Source organism: Neovison vison, chromosome 7 (genome assembly GCF_020171115.1).
Source record: "Neovison vison isolate M4711 chromosome 7, ASM_NN_V1, whole genome shotgun sequence".
NCBI classification, from domain to species: Eukaryota; Metazoa; Chordata; class Mammalia; order Carnivora; family Mustelidae; genus Neogale; species Neogale vison.
This window is the reverse complement of record NC_058097.1, coordinates 2,530,645-2,554,221: the sequence shown is the minus strand read 5'-3', so window position 1 is coordinate 2,554,221 and position 23,577 is coordinate 2,530,645. Positions and strand designations below refer to the sequence as shown.

At 57.0% G+C, this 23,577-nt stretch overlaps 1 protein-coding gene across 1 annotated transcript; it reads left to right on the top strand.

Moving 5' to 3' along the window:
• Positions 1 to 9,613: 9,613 nt before the first annotated feature.
• FOXF1 (forkhead box F1) lies at positions 9,614 to 12,720 on the top strand. The gene is made up of 2 exons (XM_044255607.1): positions 9,614 to 10,598; positions 12,009 to 12,720. The coding sequence occupies exons 1-2, from the start codon at positions 9,620 to 9,622 to the stop codon at positions 12,167 to 12,169; spliced, it is 1,140 nt and encodes a 379-aa protein (XP_044111542.1). The 5' UTR covers positions 9,614 to 9,619; the 3' UTR covers positions 12,170 to 12,720.
• The last annotated feature ends 10,857 nt before the right edge of the window (positions 12,721 to 23,577 follow it).

Sequence of the window (23,577 nt, the reverse complement as noted above, 5' to 3'; positions counted from 1 at the left end):
GGGAGGCAGGACTCAGTTCTTCGCCAACCAGGCAATGTGCCCCGGGCAGCCCCCACGCCCGTCCCCCCGATGGCAGGGACTGGAGAGGGTGACCAGGGACTAGGTATGGCCAGTGGGGGGTGGCATCTGAGACCTCATCATTATTCTGTAAAAGAAAGTCCAATTCTGGGCCAGAGGCAGGTCCCCTCCAACCGAGCACTCTTCTCCCTGAGGCCAGAGCCACAATTCTAAGCCACTTTCACAACCGTCTTGCCCAGGGTAGCCCATTTCACCGATGAACGATGGAGCCCACAGAAGAAGGGACCTTTCCCAAGTCACATGGGCTGATTCTCCAATTTGTGTTCACTCCACCAAAGCTCTGGTCCTGCCAAACCAAGTCCCTAGACAGGGGCCACATAGGCTTTTGGAACCTCCAAGAGAAAGGGACAAGGCATCTTAACCCCCTAGATCCGCAAACACAACGGCTGAGGGAGCACCCCCAGTAACAGCAACCCCAGTTAACAGTTACTCACGGGTCGAATCTTCTCAGTACCCAGGAGGAGCTACTGTCAACTGTTTTTATTCTGCAGATGGGGAGACCGAGGCACAGAGAGGCAGGGCCACCAGCCCCAGGCAACCAGCAAGGGAGCCAAGTCTCAGTCAGGTGGAACTTGCATTCCCAAAACCTCTCTCTGCCCTGGTTCCCAATCAGGACCCCCACTCACCTCACCACCCTCCCGGACCCAGCATGGGGCACTTCCAGCCTTTCTCAACTGGTCCTCAGTCCAGCTCTGTGGATGGGTACTGACCTCATCAGTTTCTCAGTTTCTCCGTTTCAAAATGAAGAAACTGAGGCAACGGGAGTTGAAACCATTCGCGGAGGCTCTCGGTTCTGTTCTGCCCCTGGCCTCCTTCAAAGGCTTTACTCACAGTCCCGGGGACCCCGGAAGGGCCCCCAATACCCTCCCCACTCTCCTGGGAAAGCCCCATTCTAGGGCTAAAGGGAATGAGGCCCGTGACCGGCTCCCAGGAATACCTTCCTTGGAGAAACATCCGTGTCAGAGCGGCTGCTGACAGTGCCAGGAGCCCCAGAGAGAAAGGTGCCCCGTGTGTGCCTCTAGTCCTCTCTCCCTCCCTCCCTCCCTCCCTGTCTCTGTCTCTCTCCCTCCCTTCTTCTCTCTCTCTTTCTCTCGGCTCCCTCCCTCCCCTCCCCCCTCCCTCCCTCTGTCCTTCTTACAAACATTCCTCACTCCAGTCCCCGCTGGTGTTCTACATGCCCTCCTTCCCAAGCTGAACCCATCATTTCTCTAGTGTCTGTTCCTGTCTCTTCCCGGTGTGTGAACCAATTTTCCCACAATCGGAATATGCTTCTTGAGGTCCTTCTCTCCGTGTCTCTGACCATTGGTGTTTCTGGGTTCTAATGACCAAATACCCCCGGGTCCCTCTCTGAGGAGAGGCAGGGGCCCATGTGTTCCAGGCATTCCTGCCTTTCTGCTCTAGGTGCACAGGCCCAGCGGCCCAGCACCCCGCGCTGTTCTGACTTTCCAGGAGCTGTGCCCCCTCCCCTGTGTTATGCACAGACAAGAGCGGCCCCTCCGGTCCATCCTGCAGGAAACAGGCCCAGCAGAGGTATGCAAGTCCTCTGTGTCCACACACAGATCTTTCCAGGGTCCTTGAAGCAGCAGAGTTACAACCCGGCTGGGACAAAAGGACTCAGCCAGACCACAGGGGATGTGTAGGAAGAGGGTGTCACCTCCATTCTCTCAGCAAACCCTGGACTATGGGCCGAGCCCCGAGGCAGGTAAAGCCCCTCCCTCTGACCATCCCTCCCTTCCCAAGCGGTAACACAGCTGGGCAGATTTTGTTTTCTCCCCCAAAATAACACTTATTTTCATCATTTTTACCGCCCCCCGAATGGAAATAGAGCACCACTGGCTATAAATGGAGACCAATGGGCACATTTCGCCCGCACACATCGGCCGGGAGCAAACTGCTGCTTTTGATTAAGGAACAAATCTGAGCGCCTTCCCTGCATCTCCCCACCTTGCCTGGCCCCCAGTTCCCTGACCTCACACTGGTCCAACGCCCTCTTCCTCACAGTCTGTGTGTGTGTGTGTGTGTGTGTGTGTTCTACTCCCCCTCAACTCTGAGAAACACAAAATACCTGGCCCTTGAAATTTAATTCATATTTTCCTTTTGGTTTATTTCTTTTTGGAACGTCACACAGAATGCATTTGCATCCCCCCTGCCCCGCCCCGGCACTGCCCCTCCCATCCCAGGATTTAATTCTACTGGGAGCCCCACCCTCTGAGTACGGGAGGGGCAAAGCCCCTTCCTCTGGCTGTACCTTTTGGGTATCAGTTTTCTCTCCTTCCCTGTGGATCCTTTGTTGGAAAACTAAATCTGGGAGATACCCCTCTCCCCCAGTGCGCGCACACACCACGCGTGCGCCCGTGGGAGAAGGAACCCCTTTGCCCCAACTTTCTGAGCACAGTTTGCAAGCAGAGAGCTTTAAAATATACCGGGATGCCTCCGTGGGAAGGGGAGCGGCAGGCGGCCCAGGCATCCGGAATGGGAGCACCAGGACGTTCAGCGTCCCGGGAACAGTCTCTGTCTTAGAGCAACAGGCACTGCTAATGCCAGAAAACTCCCGAAAACCTCGCAGGGCAGAGAGCTGTAAATTCCTAGGCTGCCGTGCTGTCAAATATTTCACTGGAGAACGTCATGGAAAATGTGTACTTTTGGGTAAAGTGCCCACACAGAGGGGCGAGCTCAGGGCTACAAGAGCCCAAGCACAGACTTTTTTTCCGTGAATGTGTAAGTGTCTCTAATGTGCTGCTGAGCCGGGAGGACTATCTGTCAGGGCCGGGCGTGTGGCTGACTCGCCCCACAGCCGCTCCTCCCGAGGCGGCCCTGGTGGTCCCCAGAGGGGAGGTTTCCAAGCCCCAGCTGTGCAGAGGGCACTGCCACTGTCTCCTCTGCACCTTAGGCTCCCTCGTGGAGAGCCTGGGAGGCGGGGGCCAGAATATGGTTTGCTGCTGACCAGGGGGCAGCCATGGGGTTTAGAGTTTGGCTGGGGGGCCCTGAGTACAGGTGAGGACCGCCCCGAGAATGAGGCGGGCACTGCGATCCGCTTCCCGACGGCCGCAGCCGTCCCCTGCACTGGGGCTCTCCGCAGTCAGGGCTCATTCCACAAGGTCCAGAGCCCACGGCCTCTTGTGACGGACACAGGAGCGCATCTTCCCCACGTCTCGAGTTCACTCCGAGAACCACCCACCCCTGCCAGCAGGACGGGGTGCAGAAAAGTCGCTCCACTGCCAGAAAAGTAAAGTCGGAGAGTCACTCCCCTTCTGAGACGGGGCCTGAGATGAGGCAGGGAACGCCTTCCAGAGTCGCAGTTTTATGTGGTAGTGACAGGCCAGGGCGCACAGGCCCAGGTGTTAGTGGCGCGATCCCTGCGGGATGGCTCCGTGCGTGAGATCACACTCGAAGCCCCGACATCTGTGTGCTCTGCTATTCGCGCTCCAGCGACCACGCTGGCTGCCGAGTCTCCGCCTCGGTGCACCAGCGTCTCTCCCACGATGCCCTGTGTGCACGCGCACCAACGCGTGCATGCTGTACAAGGTTCGTGTGAGTCGCCCGTGAGAACACACGCAACCCTGACCGCGGTCTACGACTTCTAAGTCACGTGGTCCGAAGAGCCTCTGCAGTCCCGCGTGCGAGCCCACAGCCGCGCGTGCGAGGGATGTGCTGTGCTGCACACGGTCCGGAACCGTCCCTGTCCCTACGTGGAGCACCGCAGAGTACACTCGCATATTCTACGCACACACCGAGTTCTACTGACCGACTCTGACAGTCGTCGCGCAGGAAGCTACCGCACCACACTCCTGGCCCCGGAGCCTCGGCACGGACGCGAGTTAGATGTGGGCTCTCCAGGCTCTTCTGTACACACAGGCCTGGTGATGCCCACCTGCCCGACACGGTAGTGCCCACAGGACACGCCGGCATGGACCTCATCTTACCCTACTCCGGGCCTTTTTATTGCAGGTTTCTCTCTCTGTCTCCCATTTTTTTTTTTTTAAGTAAACTTCCCAACGTGGGCCTCAAACTCATGACCCTGAAATCAAGAGTCACATGCTTTACCGGCTAAGGCAGCCAGGCACCCCGTGTCCTACACGGTCCGCCTCCCCGGGAGGACATTCTACACGTTGGCCAGCATCATATGTGTGCACATCTGGCGCCTGCAGAGAAACATCCCACGCATTTTGTGCACAAATCATCCTATTAGCCGGGGGTGGGGGGTGGATGCTCTGTCTCCTGACCCTGACATTTCTCCCCACAGTCCCCTGTCCCCAGGGTCACATTTTTCACCCACAGATACCTCACCACCGTCCCCAACTCCGGACCTCCCTACTGACTCTGCCAGGCCAGGTGGCTTCCTAAACTGCCCAGTGCCCACCTCAGGTCTGGGCCCCGCCTGCCCTACCTTCTGTTGCCTTTGGACACCGCCTGGAAGGGGTTGGAGGGAGGAGGGACAAGGGAGGCTCAGGCCCCTCACTAATGCAGAGCAGGGATAGTGGGGGACAGGGTGGCTGTCCTCTCGGTGGGTGGTCGGCTGCTGCCTGAGCCCCAGCCCCCTCCCACTGGGCACAATCCGAGCTGGATCTGGTTCCCTGCTCGGGTTACGGCGCACTCTCCGCCAGGGCGGCTTCACTTAAGCAATTAGCCAGTAAAAATACCTTGGGCTTGGGGAGTGGAAGACCCGGCAGTCTTGTCTGTTTTTACACCCCCACCCCAATGTAGGATTCCTGGGGCCAAAGCTGGGGCGTAGATTTGATTTGGGATGGGAAGGGTGTCTTTATGGATCTTTAAGCTAAGAGCAAAAAGCTACCCACATCCCTGTCTGTATTTTCTTCACTGTCCCATGGGCTGGGCCCCTGGGACTTTGTTTCCGTCTCTACCTAAGTCTTTCTCTGTACAGGCTCAACGCCTACAACAGCCCTGAGAATAGGTGCCGTCATTTGTCCCCTTCTTAGATGAAAACCTACAATACACAGCATAATTACAGCTAATGATACTGTTAACATATGCTTGAATGTTGCAAGAAAGGAAATCTTAAATGCTCTCACACACAAAAGAAACAGTAACTACATGATGGGATAGAAAGGTCTTAAAGGAATGAGGAGGGCAATCGGCACACTGTATCAGCACACTTGAATTTACACGATGTTATGTGTCTATTTTATCTTAATAAAGCTGTTAAAAAAAAAAAAACAGCCCACAACCACCTCCCCTTACCAATAAACAAGGCACAAAGAGCTTATGCAACATCCGTACAGGGTGAATGCTGCATTCAAATCTGGATGTTCCCAGTGTGCGGGCAGAGGGTCTCTGGCTTTTCCACAGCAGACCCTGGCTCTCCCAGTGGCTTAACTCCTGGTTCCTGGGACAGCTCTGAATTTGCATCCTGGCTCTGCAGGGTGACCCAGGGCATGGGATAACCAGAGCTGGGGACACATCTGTAAAGGGAGGGAGAATACTGACCTCCTGGGGGCTTCTGTGAAGAGTAAACAAATATCCTTGGGTCATTTAACCTTGGTCCTGGGCTCATAGATGGGAGGTAGTGGGTTCATGGACAGGCTCCAGCTCTTTGGTGAGACCTTGAAAAACCATTCTATGAATGTCGCAGGTATGCGCTTTGCCTTCTGGGGTTGGGAGGGTGGAGGGGATCTGGTTTTCAATGGTCTGTCAAAGGGATTCACAGCCCATGGAAAGGTTAAGAACATCCAAGGGGTGTTGATAAGGCAGCGATCAGCACCTGGCGGCCAGTGGTCCAGTGTGCAAAGTCCTGTTCCTGACACTGCGTCTGCGACAGCCGGCTCCCCAAAGGACCTCTCTGCGCCTGTGTGCCTGGGAAGCCAGGAGGGGGGGGGGCAAAAGCTTTTCTAAACTCACTCTCTCTACACTCCACCTGCACTGAAGCTTCTGGGGGAGGGTCTCCTCTTGGGGGTAGAGAGAAAAGATGGAGAGGTCTTCCCTTGGCAGCACTGGCTAACCCAGGCTAGGTCCCTGGTGGGCCTCAGTTTCCCCACTTCAAAATGCAAGATCAAGTGATACTTCTCCGGCTAACTTGAGAGCTGAGAGCCTCCTTTCTGAGCACACAGAAAAGCCCTCCTTGCTATGGATGTGGTTTTTCCTAGAATTGGAGGGGGGTCCCCTACAAATTACAGAGCTGAGAGCTCATTTCCCCTCCCCTCCTTCTCACATTCCCACGTTTACCTCCCTCCTGGGTGGAGATCAGGGGTTGGAAAGAGCCTCCATCTGCTGCGTTGCTGAGGATCCCAGCCACTCAGCCCCTGTCCTTGGACAAGGTAACTGCTGCCCCTTCCCTGCAAAGTCTGGTTTGCTGTCAGAGCCCGAGGGGCAAGTGAAGGCCAGGCAGGGCCCCAAGTCCACTTCCTCCCTAGGAAGGCAGGAGCTCCCCCGTCCCAAAACACACAGGAGCCCCCAGGGGAGCCAGTGAAAGACCCTCATGTGCTGGAGGGAGGAAATGATCTGGGGTTTAGCTGAAGATGGCATCTGAGGCCCCTCCCAACTGGAGAGGACCCAGGAGGGAAGAGGCTACTGGGAAAAATCTCCCCCAATTTCAAGTGTGTAGAGTCCCCTCACTTTGAAGGCAGACGGTCAGACTAACGGAGGCACTGCTCCCGATTTCCGAGAGCCTGAGAGCCGCAGAGCCGCAGGGTACTGCCGCACCCTTAGCAGGCTGGGGAATGGGGCAGCCTCTCCCTCAGGCCTCTCTACTAAACGCCAGATGTGCTCCCAGCAGCTGGCGGTAGCGACCCTTTCTCGGGAACTTCCCTCCCAGCACCGACAGGGCCTCCTAGCCTGCAGCTGCCGTTTAGCAAAAAATAATAATAATAAAAAAGTGACGGAAAGAGAACGTAAGAACGCGTGCGAGCGTGGACATGTGTACCCGCGAATGGAGCGGCTGTGCGTGGGCGAATGCGCAGTGCAGGAGTGTGTGCGCTTCACCGATGGCGTGTCCTCTGCGGAGGGCAGGCCTGTGTTTTCAAGCGAGGGTTGGGGCGCCTAAGCTCTGTGAGGGGTATTCACTAGGGCGCACTGGCGGCTACGCGCGGGCTCAGGGTCTCTGAGGTCCGTGGATGCCGGCTGGGCCGTGTGAAATGGGGGTGGATCCGCGGGTGCGCATTCTCCTGCGCGAAGATACAGCCACACACAAACTTAGTCACATCCCACACACCCTTCCCCTAGGCCGGGGAGCCCGGCGGAAGCGGAGTGCGGAGAAGTAGACTCAATCGGCTTCCGCGAGCGCGGCTCGGCCTGGAAAGCTAGCGACCGCTGGGCGCGTTTCGCCTTGAGACCCCCAGCTCCTCGCACAGACGTGCCAGGCGCCCCGAAGGCGACGAGGCGTCTACCGCCAAGGCTGAAGGCGTCTGAGCAAGGAGGGGGGACAGCGGGGGACAAGGAAGCCAGAGAAACCCGAGAGGACAGTGGGCTTTGAAAAGTGCCGCGGGGCAGGCGCACTCTGAGCCTCCCGGCACTCCCGGCATCTGTGTTTCGTCCAGGCTCCTGCCAGGGCAAGGCATCTAGGCTCCTCGAGACGACCCTGGAAAACTGCCCTCTCCTCCCTCCGCCCGACCCAGGGCCAGGGCCAGGGCCAGAGAGGCTGGGCTCGGTGTCCTGCAGTCAGCGCGCGAACAGCACTCACCTGGGTCCCCGCTTGCTGTGTTGCACCCAGCTCCTGCGCAGTTCCGCGCTCGGCGCCACTGTCCTCCCCCGCAGCCCTAGGCCGCACCCCAGCACCTCCAGGGAAGGCGTGCGTGCGAGCCCCCTGCTGCGGACAGCCTGGCGCGAGAGGGCCGCCCGGGCCTGTGCTCCCCGCCCGCGCAGACTGCTTTCCGGAACCTGGCCTGGCTCGCAGTGTCAGAGGCCCCGCGGCGGCGGCAGGCCGAACCCACAGGGGCATTAGGCCAACTCCCCCCGCGCACGCGGAATTCTCTATTATTATTATTAAAGAATCCCCAGAACGTGTTTACGTTGAGCCGTATAAACTTCCTGCCAGGGCCTTTACCATCTATGAGGAATCGGAACCTGTTCTTGGAAAGTGGGGACACCGGAGCTGCGGGGCCAAATGGGCGGATTTTCATTGTGTGCGTGTGTTGGGGGCGGTGGGGACAGGGTACAATGTGGTTCGGATCTGAACGTGGCTAGTGTCCACGTGAATGAGAATTGGAGAGAATGTAAGATCCTGTGGTCTTACTCCGTGCGGGTGAGTGAGCGCATTATTTGGGGCGCATGTGCCTGAGCACGGTGTGTGCGTGAGTGGGAAGGCACGCGTGAGTATGAGAAGGCACACATGAGTATGAGTTTTCACTTCTGACTCTTCATAATTTGCCAGATTTGCACGTGCACCAATGCATGCGTGTGTGCGCATGAATGAGCAAATGAGCGGGGCCGCTTGTTTCGGGAAGCCCGTATGGTTTCGGCCCCCACAGGGCCGGCGGTTCTCACTTGCTCCCGCCCGGTCGGCGGAGCCCGAGACAAAGCGGCAGCGACCCGCCCTGAGCTTTCGTTTTCCGCCCGTGCTCGGCTCCCGCGGCTGCCCGCCTGCTCGCGCGCTTCTGGGCGAGTCCAAAAAGTCCCAGGCGCAGCGCAGTCCTTCCCGGGGCGGGGAGAGTGGGTAGGCGGTCCCTCACGGGAACATACGCCCGCTAGCCGCGGGGACCCGTGGCCGAGCCGGCTGTGCCCGTGGTGGCCACGGCCCGGTACCCGCTGCCGCCGCCGCAGTTGCGATCTGCCACCCGGCTGTGCGCGTCCGGAGAGACCCAGGGTGTCCGCGCCTCCGAGCGGGGAAGGGGGGGGGTCGCTGCGCAGAACGGGGCAGAGCCGCGGGCGGAGGGCGCATTAACACTTGCTCGCCAGGTTGGTGGAGGCGGGGCGGTTTTGCTGGCGGCCGCGGGGCGCCGAGGGTGGGGGCCCTTTAAGCGCCCACCGACGCTGGCCGGAGGGGGCCGGAGGGGGCCGGAGGGGGGCGGGGGGGGGGAGGGAACTCCTGGAGGGTCTTAGGCCGGCCCTCAAGACGCCGCAGAGAGAAGATGCAGTGAGGGCGGCCTGGCTGGAGCCGTGGAGCCACGGGTGGCAAGGGCCAAGTGCTGTTCCCCGCGGGGGCGCACGGCCGCAGGCCCCGGAGGTGGTGCCTTCCCCCAAAAAACCGGCGACGGAGGTGGGGGGGGGGGCTTCCTCGTGGCCACTGCCGGGGCTGCAAAGAGGCTGCCCCTCAGCCGTTGTTGGGCTCCTTCCCTAGTGGGAGGGCGAGAGGGAAAGAGGGAGGAGAGAGAGGAGGGGGAGGAGGGAGCTGGGGAGAGGGGGGCTCCGCGCCAACCGCCGGCGGATCCAGCAGCTCCTCGGGGAGGACGGGTGGGCGGGGGAGGGCGCGCCGAGGCCCGCTCCGGAGAAGTGGCCGCGGATGACGGCAGAGGTGCAGCCAGCCCCGCGCGCGCAGCCCCCTCCCCCTCCTCCTCCTCCCCCCCCTCCTCTTCCTCCTCCTCCTCCTCCTCCCGGCTCGTCGGCGGCGCAGAGCAGCGGCGGCAGCGGCGGCGGCGGCAGCAGCCACCCGATGTCTTCGGCGCCCGAGAAGCAACAGCCACCGCACGGCGGCGGCGTCGGCGGCGGCGGGGGAGGCGGCACGGCCATGGACCCCGCGTCGTCCGGCCCGTCCAAGGCCAAGAAGACCAACGCCGGCATCCGGCGCCCGGAGAAGCCGCCCTACTCGTACATCGCGCTCATCGTCATGGCCATCCAGAGCTCGCCCACCAAGCGCCTGACGCTCAGCGAGATCTACCAGTTCCTGCAGAGCCGTTTCCCCTTCTTCCGCGGCTCCTACCAGGGCTGGAAGAACTCCGTGCGCCACAACCTCTCTCTCAACGAGTGCTTCATCAAGCTGCCCAAGGGCCTCGGGCGGCCTGGTAAAGGCCACTACTGGACCATCGACCCGGCCAGCGAGTTCATGTTCGAGGAGGGTTCCTTTCGGCGGCGGCCGCGCGGCTTCCGAAGGAAATGCCAGGCGCTCAAGCCCATGTACAGCATGATGAACGGGCTCGGCTTCAACCACCTCCCGGACACCTACGGCTTCCAGAGCTCTGCCGGCGGCCTCTCGTGCCCGCCCAACAGTCTGGCGCTGGAGGGCGGCCTGGGCATGATGAACGGCCACTTGCCGGGCAACGTGGACGGCATGGCTTTGCCCAGCCACTCGGTGCCACACCTGCCCGCAAACGGCGGGCACTCGTACATGGGCAGCTGTGGTGGCGCTGCGGCGGGTGAGTACCCGCACCACGACAGCTCGGTGCCCGCCTCCCCTTTGCTGCCTGCAACCGCCAGCGGGGTCATGGAGCCGCACGCAGTCTACTCAGGCTCCACGGCCGCCTGGCCGCCCTCGGCCTCTGCAGCCCTCAACAGCGGCGCCTCCTACATCAAGCAGCAGCCCCTGTCCCCCTGCAATCCCGCGGCCAACCCCCTGTCTGGCAGCCTCTCCACGCACTCCCTGGACCAGCCGTATCTACACCAGAACAGTCACAACGCCCCAGCTGAGTTGCAAGGTGAGTGGGGAGACCAGGGCTGTCCTAGTCCTGGGGGACTCTGACCTCTGTCAGTGCACGGAACCCAGCCCCCAAACTGCTGGCCGCCGTGGGCGAGGACTCCTTGCCACTTCTGTGGGGTGCCAACCCCACTACTCCGGGGAGGCCCCAGCTCTCCAGAGTATCTCTGTCCCGCATGCCGCCCTTTGAATGGTGGCAGTTTAGGTCCAGATAATTGTTCTCCTCTTCGGCTCCATCTCCTAGCTGCTGGTAGTCCCTAGCCTGGCCAAGCGACCCCTTTCTAACAAAAAGACTCAGACCCCGATATTCTACATCTCTTTAAGCCCTTACCCCCCTCATGCCTCATCAAGTTCCCAGGATGGAGCCCAAGCCCAGTCTTGGCCAGCTGGCTGGGCCTCCCCTGGAATCGCCACCGGAAAGCTGCGTGGACAGAAAGGAAGAGTTAGGCCCGAAGCTGCCTGGGCTGGGTGCTCAGCAGCCCAGCTCCCCAGCCTCCCAAGGAACCAAGGCTGGCTGTGGGACGGCTGAGCTGGGGGACATTTTGTAGGGATAGAGGCAGAGAGGAGCTGTGGCCAGGCCCAGAGCAAGAGTTAGAGGTGCAGGCCCCACAGACTCTGTTTCCGAGGATCCAGGCTTTGTGTCGCAGGTACATTCCTCCCCGCCCCTCCGAGGAGGAGATGCATAAGAGTGCGCCCTTCGGGCCTCTCCTCTCTGCACCCACCAGCCTCTCCCGGCCTGGTTCTGAAAAGGGCGCTCAGGAGCGCAGCAGGGCCTGTCAGGGCTCAGCTGTCAGCTGCCCCCGAGAGGCAGGAGCGGGTCTGGTGGTTGGAGGGCCGGAGGGCCGTCTCTCCGCAGGGATCTCCTGGCCCAGGCTCTGGCTGCCTCTCCACCCGCTGCGGGGAGGGAGCTGTTCTCGGAGGGGCCCTTCCCCTGGGGAAGGCTCCAGCGGCACCAGGGCCTCTGCAGGCTTTGAGGTTGGGAGATAGATGCCCCAGGGCCCGGCACAGGCCTTGGGCTGGCCATGGAAGCGGAGGCCAGACTCTCCTTGAGATCTGCTGGCCCGTGAGAGCCTCCTCACCCCTTCCCCTTCAGCCTCAGGGAGCCCCAGTCTGGAGCTCTGATGTCCAAGGCGATAGAGGCCCCCACAGTGGGCACCCAGGGAGCAGCGGTCATCACTGGGGTCCTGGGATCTTGTGCTGGAGCACAGAGCCCAGGGCCTGGAATCTGGGGCTGCCTGGACCCGCCCAGGGCCGGAACTCTGGGAGTCTGGCACCTCGGTGGGGCGTAGGGAGGCAACAGAGCCCTGCGCTGGGGCCCTGCGCTGGAGCCGGGTGGCGCTGCTTCTCCGCCTGGAGCCCTGCGTCCCTGACCCTAACTCTGCTCCCTGCCCTCCTCTTGCCTCCTTCCCAGGCATCCCGAGGTATCACTCCCAGTCCCCCGGCATGTGTGACCGCAAGGAGTTCGTCTTCTCCTTCAACACCATGGCGTCCTCATCCATGCACTCGGCTGGCAGTGGCTCCTACTACCACCAGCAGGTCACCTACCAAGACATCAAGCCCTGTGTGATGTGAGACCACAGCGAGCAGGCCCCACTGGGCCCGGGCGGCCTGGCGCAGGGACCTGGAACGCATTGCAAGAAACTGCTTATTCTTGAGGTATAACCATAGGCAGAAGACGAGGGTTTGACCCCTACCCACCTGGATTATTTGGAAAGAAGTCCCCAAGGCAAAGACGCAGCATGGCGGTCAGCACCTCCTCCCCCACTTCTTCAAAAGATTAACAAATGGTGGCTGTGGGGTCCGTCTGACCGCAGCGGTTGGTAAAGAAGTATCTGTTTTTGATCCGGCTGAAGGCGGCTGAGACGGTGCTGTGTTGGGGGGACCCTCAACATCTAAACGAGAATTCTGCTGAGGCCTCTCCCCGCCTTCCCTCCAATGGCAGAAGTGGGGGAAGGTTTTCAGAAGAAAGGCCAACATGTGAGACCATCATTATCAAATACTTTATTTTTTGGTTGAGTATTTATCTTTTTATTTTTAATTTTTTTTTTGAAAGAATGTCTTGGAATGCGCAAGTCTCCTCTTAGGGCCCTGTTTTGCAGGAAGCGGGGGCAAGAAATCCCATCTCCCTCCCCATCTCCGAAGCCCTCCAGCAACCACAGGTGGATCTTTGTGCGGACTTGCATTTCCGAAGCCACTGTCCCTCCTACAGAAAGAAACCAGGAGAAGCCCAGAAGCAGGGGCTCCCGGGCCTCTGCCCTCCCCTCACTCCCCCTTGGCCTTCTCTACAGTCCTTTTGGTCTTGTTTCCGATTGCATTTTGACTTTTTCGGCGGGTGTTCCTCTCACAAGACCCAACTGTCTCCCGATCTCTACTGTAAAAACGTGCTGGCGTGAGAGCAAGGGGAGCACCGCGGCGCGGGGACAGGGAAGGCCGGTGAGCGCACGAATTCAGGATTGCGGCGAAGGCGACGCAGAAAGGTTAAGGCACTTTTTTAAACTATAGCAAGGCTCATCCTGTTATTTATTCTACTTTCTTCCCTAATAATCGAAACACCGCATCGGCTCCTCCGTTTATCAGTATTAATGGTGTAACTTTGTTGGCAATATTTGCCGCGTAGAAATTTTTTTTTTAGAGGTCCATTGTAAATTTGAAACAAAGTCCAATCTGTGTAAAAACAAATTTCCATATGTTTATATAAATATATATATAAAATGAAGGACTACCCCTTTTTTTGTATTTGGCTGCTGGGGTGCAGCGTTTGTGACACGTATTTTAAATTTCCTTCTGCACTGTATAAAATGACAATTCAAGGATGTTTTGCCTTTTGTGTATTTTTTCCTAAAAAAAAGAACAAAAATAAAAATGTATAACATTTGTACATGGCCTTTAACATTGTATCAGCTAGAAATAAAATCACTTGAGTATTTTATTGGGATTGGGATTGCAGAGTATCTTCTCAACCCCAGTACACACAGCAATCAGCTTGGCATCTCTAGCCTTTTTTTATGTAAAATGGGGACGTTTCTGAATCCTTCTTTTTCTTTTCTTCTCTCTCTCTTTCCTCCCCCTTTTTTTCTTTTTTCGCTAATCCTCTTCTTTCCATCCTTCGCTTCCTACTGACGTGAGATCTGGACGTGAGTAACTATTTTTCTTGGCTTCTGTTTTTTAAGAAGAGCCCTCTGCCCCTCTAAATGTCATTTCTTGTTTGAAATACATAATCAGATGTTGAAAGAAAAACTGCCCCTCCTTTCCCCAGGGAAAGCCATATAGATATAAGTATATATATGATTTTTTTAAACTTTTTTTTTTTTTTTGCCACCAATGAGAGTTTTACTTGGAGTTTCAGGCTTTACTGTTACCATTTTCTAGCTGTTATAAATTATGAAACAACTTTATTTTTTTGTAGAGTTTTGTTTTTGTTTTTTGAGGGTTTTTTTGTGTTTTTGTTTGTTTGTTTGTTTGTTTTTGGTTCTCTATACTTGTTTTTCCCCAACTCACAAGTGAGTAAAATATAAGTAAGAAAAAGACCACTGGTGTGAGAGCAAGGTGACAAAAACATTTCCATTCAGGAACATTTCCTCCAAAGTCACTGTGGGGGGGGAACAAGGTTTAAAACCTGTGTCTCTAACGGACCACCCTCCTTCCCTACCGATTCCCGCCTACCTAAGAAAACAAACAGTAAAATCACATTGTCCATGCGGCCATTCAGGACCCACCGCAGTCTCTCCGCGTCGTGGGGTTGCGAGCCTCTGAACCTGGTTCTTCTCAAATTTGACATTTTGGACATGAGGGTAATTTCTCCAGTGCTCTGTTACATCAAAATTATCAAACTCGCCTAGGCAATTAATGTCCCAAACTAACCGCTGTCTATAAAACCGAGATAAAGAGTACAGGAAAAGGCTGGTGACTCCATCCCTGGGGTCTCTGGTGGGCCGAAGCGACGGGGCTGGGGTCTCCCTGCTCAGCAGGCTGCCGCCCACACGCACCTAGTCCTGCGCTCCGGGAGCATGTCTGCGGCAAGCAGCGACGGCACTGTCCCTTCTGGGGTGGACGCCACCACAGCAGCCCATCAGACCGGTGCCCAGGAAAACAAGGCCGGAGAAAATCCCGCGGGCCTCCAGCGCAGAAAGCGCGCTCCGCTCGCATCCAGGCAACAGCCGCAGGCAAGAGTGGGTCTTGTCCTCCCTCCCGCGCACGGAGACTGAGCCCCAGTTAGGACCTAGGTTCTGGGAAGTGGGGTTGATTAGGAGAAACCCAATGCCTGCCCAGCCGGCAAGCTCCCCAGTCTCCAGCAACGTCTCCAGCCTCTGCGCCCACTCTTTTGCCCCCACAGGACTGCCAGGGATCTACTGCGCGCCCGGACCAGAGACAGCAGAGGCGAGCCCCGGCTTCCTGCTCCACTCCCGGGCAGCACCTGCGTCTCTGCGGCTCTCCCCACTGCTCCCACATCCTGGCCAGGCATCGAAGGAGGCACGCAGAGGGGCTGGTGCTGGAAAACCGGCCAGGGACCCATAGGCTGGGCCTGGCCTCCATCTCCCAGTCTGATCCCGCGCCTGGGGATGAGAGAAAAGTCTCCCCCTCCCACCCCCAGGAAAGCTTGGCTCGGAAAGGAGGCAAAAGGGTCTCTGCAGCCATGACACTGCTGCCGCCGCTGCTGCTACTGGTGCCTCGTGGAAACTGCTTGCTTGGGTTGCTTCTTCCCCAGGGCCCGATTCCCGATTTGCAAAGGGTCCGGGGGCAAAGCTCCGACCGCCTGCACAAGAATGTGCTGTGCACGTACAAGCAGCATTCTTAGAAATGTAAAGGCATTTCTGACTCTTGCAAAACCACGTGCGCTTTGTGCATTTGTATCATTCTACCGTAGAGACATCCTAGGTAGAACTAATTCATCAAACCTGAGCATACCTCAGTGGGGGGGGGGCGGTCTTGGAACAATGCAGTCAAGCTGCCCTAAGTGTATGAATTCCACCCCCCAATAAAATGCCTGGAGGTAGGAAGTAGCAAGGGTAATGCCATAGGATTTCTAATTGTGGATTACACATCCCGGGGACCCCAGGGTTCTGCATGGGGAGAGGGAGGGGCTGATGTCCTGGGTGTACCCAAGCCTCAGCAGCTGGCCCATCGCAGACCCGGCAGCAGAATGGTTCTGGCATCCTCCTCGATGCCCCGTCCCAGGCGGGAAGGAACTGCAGGTCCAGCCAGTCCTCACCACATGGAGCTCCCTCATGCCCACCTCTGGTCCACATCTGGCTAGAAGGCACTCAGGAAATGTGCCTCTGATGGGAAGGTGCCTGGCCCCCCTGTGCCATCAAAGCCCACCTGTCCCAGTTTTCTTCTCCCTTTGCAGCTGGAGAGCTAGGGACAGGAAGGGAGGAGGGGTGCATAAAGGCCTGGCTCCCTGACTTCCAAGCACCCACCAGCTGGCAGCTATTCCAGAGACAGCAGAGAGACGAAGCTACACAGTCTCTGCCCTGCCACCACCATACCTGGGCAAGCCCCATCACCTCTGAACCTCAGTTCGTGTCTAGCGATACTGACCTTATGACCTATGAAGGGCAGTGGCAAATGTCCTTAGGAGTTCTGGGGTCCCAGACAGGAATGGTCACAAGACCCGCCCTGCTTCCCTAGAGATCTGTCCAGGGTGCGTGTGGGGAAGGGTGTGTGCCACACAAATGGCAAGACTCTGCACTTCCCTAGAGCCTAGACTGGAGGCTTTCCAATGAGCGCTCAGTCTGGGAGCCAAGGAGCTCCCCACCTTCTAGCATCCTGCCCCCTTCCCAGGGAGGACCTCTCAACCTCCAGGCCAGAAGACCCCTGAGCCCAATGACTTCATTTCTGAAGGTGGTTCTCAGTGTGGAACTGCCCTCATCAGAAACACGCAGGGCGGCCACTCAAACTGCAGACTGGGGAGCGTGGCACCGAGAGCTACCTGACTCCACTCTCTGGAAGTGGGACCCAGAACTCCAGTATTCACAGATTCCCAGGGGTCCTGGTGACTGCTTGAGTTTGCAGTCTCTCCCCCAGTGTTCTCTGGACTCCTGAGAAAAGCCCCGGTGAAGGAAGCTCAGCGCGGCCTCTGCTGCCCCCTCCCGCCCAGCTGCCATGGCGGCTCCAAGTCCAGACATGCAGCGGACGTTCGTGCTCACCAGGCAGGCTGCATGCTGGCCACGGAAAGCCCTCTTCCCACACACCCTTCTGCCCTTCTTGGGATTCCCTTAGGGAGTCCTAGGACTACTCCCGCCTTCCAGAGGCAGGAACCAGGCATGGACAGGTCAGGGGGCTTGTTCCAGGCACTGCTAGTAAGAGCTGGAATTTGGAATCAGATCCAAAGCCCTGTCCCTAACTCACTGTGCTTCTCCTGGTCACCCACTTTCCTCCAGCTACCAGGCCTAGCGAAAGGGCCAACTGAAATGCGGTCCACAAGACCATTTCTGCTGCTCGTAGAAAAGGTGCAGGTCATATCCCATGGCTTCGGAATAGAGGTCTGGGAAGAAGCAATGGTGACAAGCCTCTGCAAGCATCTTATTAAAACTCCCACACCATGGAGGAAGCACAGGCCATGCGTCCCACTGTGCTTAGGGCTTACGGCCACAGGGAAGTGCGCCAGGTCCTCAGACGTCCCCTGGAAAAGGGTAAACTGTTTCTGTATTTGGAAATGCCCCTAGAGCCAGCCACAGATCAGCACACGTCTCTGGGTCCTGCAATACCTTGGTGTGGTCACCGCTTGTGTGACACAGGCAGCGAGCGCTCCGTGCTCTCCATTCAAACGGTCAGAGGCCTGGTGAGGCGGCAGCAGGTGTGGGCAGTGGGTATCCGTTAACTCTCCAGGGGTCTTCCCCAGAGGGCCTTTCCTGGGGAGAGGGGACTGTCCCTGGGAGAGAGGCAGCCCAGCGCCTTTGCCCCACCCCAGAAGGCGCATTCCTGGCGGCTTCTCCACGAGGCGGCAGCGCCACCTGCTGTCCATGGGGCAGCTTGTGCGGGGCCAACAGCCGACTTCCCAACCAACTCAAGGAAAACAGGTTTCTCCAGAACGTGGACAGATGTGCACAGAGGAACATGATTTCGAGGATTCAGGCCCTTTGATCTATGTTAAGGGACACATGACCTTGGAGGTGGTAAAGACTAAATAGAATCTTTCCTTAATCGTACAAGTGATGCTGCTTATTTAAAATAAACCTTGCAAAAGTGAAAAGAGGGAACCCAACCACTTCAGACCCTGTCCCGAGACAGCTGTGTTGGTCCCCAAAGATGTCCCCAGGCTCCTGAGAAGCAGAGAGCAAAGACTCTAGTTGACAGAGCCGGGGTCCGAGGGCATGGATTAACTTGCTGAGTGCGTGAGCTCGGGCAGGCGCTTCTCCTCCCTGTGCCTCAGCTTCCCCATATTTGAAGCGGAGGGGACGGTAGGAGGGCGCCTTTCAAAGCACTGCTGGTGGCTCAAGCGAACTCAAAATTAAAGGCTACGGAGGGCTGACCGGTGAAGAAACCAAGGCACCGAGAGGGAAAACATTCTGAGATCACACAGCGAGGACGTGCCAGAGCTGGATTCGCCGCAAATCCTGGTGGGCACAGCTTCACCACCACACTCCTCAACCATTAAATGATCTCTTTGGTGTCCCCCACAAGCCACTATGGCTTCTAGTTCCCCCTGAGGTCCCGGTGGTCGCCAACACATGACCCAGCAACATTTCCCCTCTGGCCAGGCTTCTCCCCGCCCCACCGTCCTCACCTGGGAAGTGGGAGTGTAACACTGCGTTCTCCCGAGGCTTGAAGGAGTTAACCCGCCCTCTGGGTCGGGAGGGAGGGTTAGTTTGCTCATAACTCAGCACCTCAGGGCCTGAGTTTATTGCTTCCCAACCATCCCAAGTGCAAAACGTCCACTTTACATGGTCACATGTCAGCTCCCATTTTAACCTTTGTGATTTATGGATGTTGAAAATAAAGGGTTCCATTCACAGGAAGGAATCCTGCTCTGTCAGAGCAACAGGAGTGTGAGCCTGTTTGAAAGATCGCCCAGGCGGTCTCTGGTGAGAAACCAGGACGATGACAAGGCCTGGCGAAGCGGTCGGAGCCCACCGGGGACGGGGGCGGGTGTCCAGAGGGGCCGTACTGCACACCAGGAACAGAGGCTTTGCTGCCTCTGGTTCCTCACCGACAAAGGCCATGGGACACGGGCCACATCAAGCAACAGAGGCCACACTGGCTCAGCGCCCAGCACACCGTGGGCTTGCAGCGGGGGAAGGAGCTCAGTGACGCACAGATCAGATGTGAGGGCAGCAGGACGGCACAGAGCGGACAGCACCTGGGGACCCGCGGCCAGGGATCCCTCGCAGGCTTCTGAAGTGAACAGGCCTGAGTCCAAAGGACACTGTGCCTCTGGTGTGCCGTGGGCCTTGGGGAAACCACACCTCCCACATTCCTCTTCTAGAAAACGCCCCTGGTGGCGTCTGCCTCTCTCTACCTCAGGTGACAAGGTGAAGACCCGCCACAGGCGGAGAAGGCACACAGAGGACTGCCTCTGGCCTGGTGTGCCATCTGTGACACTCCGACTCAGCCTCACTACCCGCCCGCTGGGGGCCAAAGGCAAGGGGGCTCCTCTCCCTGCGCCTTACCAGTTCTGTGGACAGGGATGTCCCCCAAGCGGAATGGAGAAATTTGATGAAATTACGCATTTGTTCATCTACGTATATAATTTGTGTTTCTAGATTTTATCCTCGTTAATACAAATACATATAGTTTATGTATGGATATCATGATATAAACACCATCATACAACTAATTATTGATAAAGAATAAATCAACCTCCAAATTTAAAGGAGCAAACACCATCCACTTCACTCCTGACCAGTCTAGGCACGGCTCCGTGGAAAGAGCCCTTCTCTGCCTCGGGGGAGTGTCTGCTGAGACGGCCCGGGTGGGGCTGGAGGACCCACTCCCAGGGCGGAGCACCCACAAGGCTGCTAAGGGTGAGGTCGGTCCCTCTCCACAGGGGCCTGGCCCCGGGCGAGCCTGGGCTCCCTCACACCGTGGAGGCTGGGCTCCTCCAACCAGTGTCCTAAGAGGCCGCAGCGACCAGTCTCAGGTTCTTCCTCCAAGCCACCAGAGCCACTTAACCTTAACCATGCTGTCCCAGAGCAGGTGGGATGTCAAGGGGGTGGACACAGACCCCTTCTCTCCACAGAAGGTGCATCCAGAAAACCCCCTTGGGGCCACATTTTACAACTTCCACGTTCCATTTACAGCAGTTCAGTAAGGGGCACCCGCTGGCTTGGGTGGTGCAGCGCTCGACTCTGTCTCAGGGTTGTGACTTCACACCCCAAGGTGGGTGCACAGAGTACTTTAAAAAATCTATGTAAAATAGAAAACAACTCAGCAGATGTGAGCTGTTACCAGGAGGGAAGCATCAGCAGACCCCAGAAGCCAGTGCGGCCGAGGCTGCTGTCCCCTCCCTCAGCGGCAGGCAGCGTGGGGCAGGTGGGCTGCGCCCAGGCAAGAGTCACACCGGGAAGTGACTGAAGTTCACCTCCACAGCAGCCTCTTCCTCCCGCTTTTACGCATGAGGGTCATGTAAATTTGTTCTGAAGGCTTCCCTGGGACGCCCCCACCCCCAACTTCAAATTTTGTTTCTGAAAATGATTATCGGTCCTTACGTTTCGGGAGTATCTGTCCTACTTGGAACACTGGTTGGATTCAAGCTGGATAAAGGGAAATGTACCAACCCCCGCTTACTTCAGGGCGGAGAAGGCGGTGTAGCCCCAGAAGAGTCGTTTTGGAAACAGTCCTCTACAAGCCTAGATGAGAAGAGGGGGCACCGCTCCCCAGGAAGGTCAGAGGTGCTGCAGGGAAGCAATCCTCACTTTCGCCCAAAAAGACAGGAAGGTCCATCATCTCCTGCACAGTAAGACCACCTGGCCGAGGCTCAAGTGTGGCGGGAAGGCCTCCTGATGGCTGAGCTGCTGGGGGGCAGGGGCAGAAGGGGTGGCGTGCAGGCTTCAGATTTACCACCCCGGGACCTGGCCACAGCTTCTCTGTTGCTCTCCCTGGACGGCTCACCCTCGCCAGCATCCTGTCGCCAACGCCAGCTCTTGGTGGCTTCAGCTGTGCTGGCTCTTCTTGGACACATCTGTTCTCAGCACCCTCGCCTGCAGTCCTGTCGGCACAGGTTTCCTTCCCCTTACGAGGTGCTTGGGGTGAAGCACGGCAGGGCCACTGGAAGACGATTGCGGAGGCTCCCGGGAGAGCGGGAGGGCCGACCAATGGCCCAGGGACAGAGGGGCTGGCGGGCCAGATTTTTATAGAAGCTCGTGTTGAAGAGGGTACTTGTTGCATCCGGCAGCGTTAACAAAAATACTAACTACATAGCTGCTGAAACGCGCCGGTTACCCTGGCTGATGGCAGTATTCCTCGGGGAGCACACTGTGGAGGCTCCCCGGGATTCCGACCCAACCAAAATTGGTCGTTCCGGGGGTGGGGGGAGGAATAAGTTCCTCCTTAAATTCAGGGTTGTTTTTTTTGTTGTTGTTTTTGTTTTTAATGATGCTTTTCCCTATCCCGACACTACTGAAGGGATAACTCACTCTCTGGCATTATCCCCCAATTCTCTCATATTTCATGATTCGACACCGGCTAGCCTGAGTTTACTTGTACGCGTAGTAGGATGTGGCTACTGCGGCACCTCTCAAAACAGCAGCTGGCAGGTCTCGTCGCATCTTCCACGAATCCCTCCTCTGTCTGTGGCTCCGCTTCTGTTCCAGCTTCCCACTTGCTTCTGCACCTTCTGTTCCGCCTCGCTGCTGCAAGCGCTCGCGGGCCGGGCTGCCGTAGCTTCTGGCGTCCGAGGACCGCGCATGGCCGCCCATGCACACAAGCCCCACGGAAGTCCGCTGCTGGGATCCCGTCAGGGACATGATGTCTACGCACAGGGAGAACCACTATCTTTACAGTATCGAATTCCCCCAGCGAGAACCCAGCATGTCCTTGGATTCAGACCTTTCCCCCTTTACAGCAAAATTTTATTATTTTACCCATCTGAGCCCTGGACAGCTCATTAGGTGTACTCCCAAATTCTTACTAGTTTTTGTTGCTACTGCGTTAAAAAGTTTTCATTAAGTCACTGACACTGTTGGGGAAGGCGACAAATTTATAGACTTTCACTAGTTTGGACTCTGAAGACTTCAACACAAAGTCCAATCTTTCTTTAGCTAAAGGCGGTTTTACCTCCTACACTGTTCGTACTTCTGTTCCCTGCGCACTGTCTGCATCCTGTGCCTTCGGCTTCCAGCTCATTCCGCAAGCATCGATTCTGCCTTCGGCGGGACTAAGTTTATGACATTTCTTATTTCTAAGAACTTTTTTCCTTACAGTTTATTCTCTTTTTAATGGATAAGACGATCTTCAAATCAGCTTCTGATTCCCGTACTGGCAAGGGTTGATTACTGCTTCGAGATGCTGCCTGTCCTCAGGTGACGGGGGAGTATGGCCTGTGCTCCCATCTACAGAGGCACCCCTCCTTGAGAGTACACAGGCGGCTGACTGCAGACCTGGCTCGGCACCGCCTCCTGCGGGAGGGACTCCTGGAGCAGCAGGCCGGGCCTCAGCTTCCGTTCTCTGGCCTTCTTGCTGGAGGACTTCCTTCTCTTTTCTCTACGTCACACCTTCTAGTACAAATTTCAATGTTATACCATGCATTTGCACATTTCAAAAATATATTCACCTATCCCCGAGCAGGAAAGGGTAAAAATTCACTCTTTTTTTTATAGAAACATGAAAACCAGTTTCTGAAAATTTTCAGGAGTACAGAGCAGGTGCAGCCTGGAACTTGCTTGCTTCAAGGAGTCAGTCTTTTTCCTACGTGCTCTTCCTTCACACCTCATGTAACAGGTCCCGCCCTGTGTTGCTGTGCTTTCTGTTTACTCACCGGTATTGTGGACTGTATGTTTTCCAGAAATGGGCCAAGTGGTTTCTCCTCGGGTTCTGCTTTCTCACTGCGTGGGCACAGACTTCCCTCTCCTCAAACGGGAGGGGCTGCTCCCAGCTGTGATCTAGTCAGCTGGGGGCCGGGGAGGGCCGGGGCTCGGGTTCTCAGGCTGGGGAACAGAAGGGGGTGTGCCTTCCTCCGCCTACGCCAAGACCAGACAACACCATACCCTGCCTCCCCCGAGGCAGAGAGGGCTCTTCTCCGAGGCCCTTCTAGATGGTGTGCCCAAGAAAAAACCCTCACAAACATGCTCTCCTGCAAGTTCAGGGCTGCTGCCTCCCCTGCCCACCTCCACTGGTCTCGACACTCTGTAGTCTGGGAAGTGGCTCCAGGGCCATCGCCACCATCACGGATACCCAAGTCTTGGGAACAAAAAGCCAGGTCACTGAGTGCCTGCCTTCTACTGTGAGTGCTCGTCCTGGAGGCCCCGACAGACTGACTCCAGGCTGTCCACAGCAGGCAAGGAGGGAAGGCGTGCAGGCAGGTACACTTGAGATACTTACATTTCAGGTGCTTGGATCTTGGGTTTTGCTCATACTAAACTATTTCCCACAAATACAAAAACCATGAATTCATTCAGATGATGTGTATATCAACATATCTGAATGATTCTGGGCTAATAATCTGTCCAGATGGACAGCAAAGTCAAGCAAGTTGGCCTAAATGGGAGGGATGATTCAACAGCCTGAGGCAGGCTGGTGTCGGGCACAGGTTGTGCTCCCAGTGCTGCGATCAGGCAACGCTCCTCCCTCTCTCGGCTCTGATGACCTGTCCGTCCATGTCTCCCATTTTTCCTGGGCTGCTGTGTACCTGCCAGGTGCCCTGACAGCTGGAGCATAGTGCGGGGTGAACAAGATAGCCAAAAACTCATTTCCTGATCTCCTGGAGTACCACTCTAATGGTGAAAGATCAATGATAAAGTCAACAAAAACTAAACCAGAATATGTCAAGTACAGGAAAAAATTATGAGAAGAAAACAGTAACAACAACAAAAATCAAGGCAAAC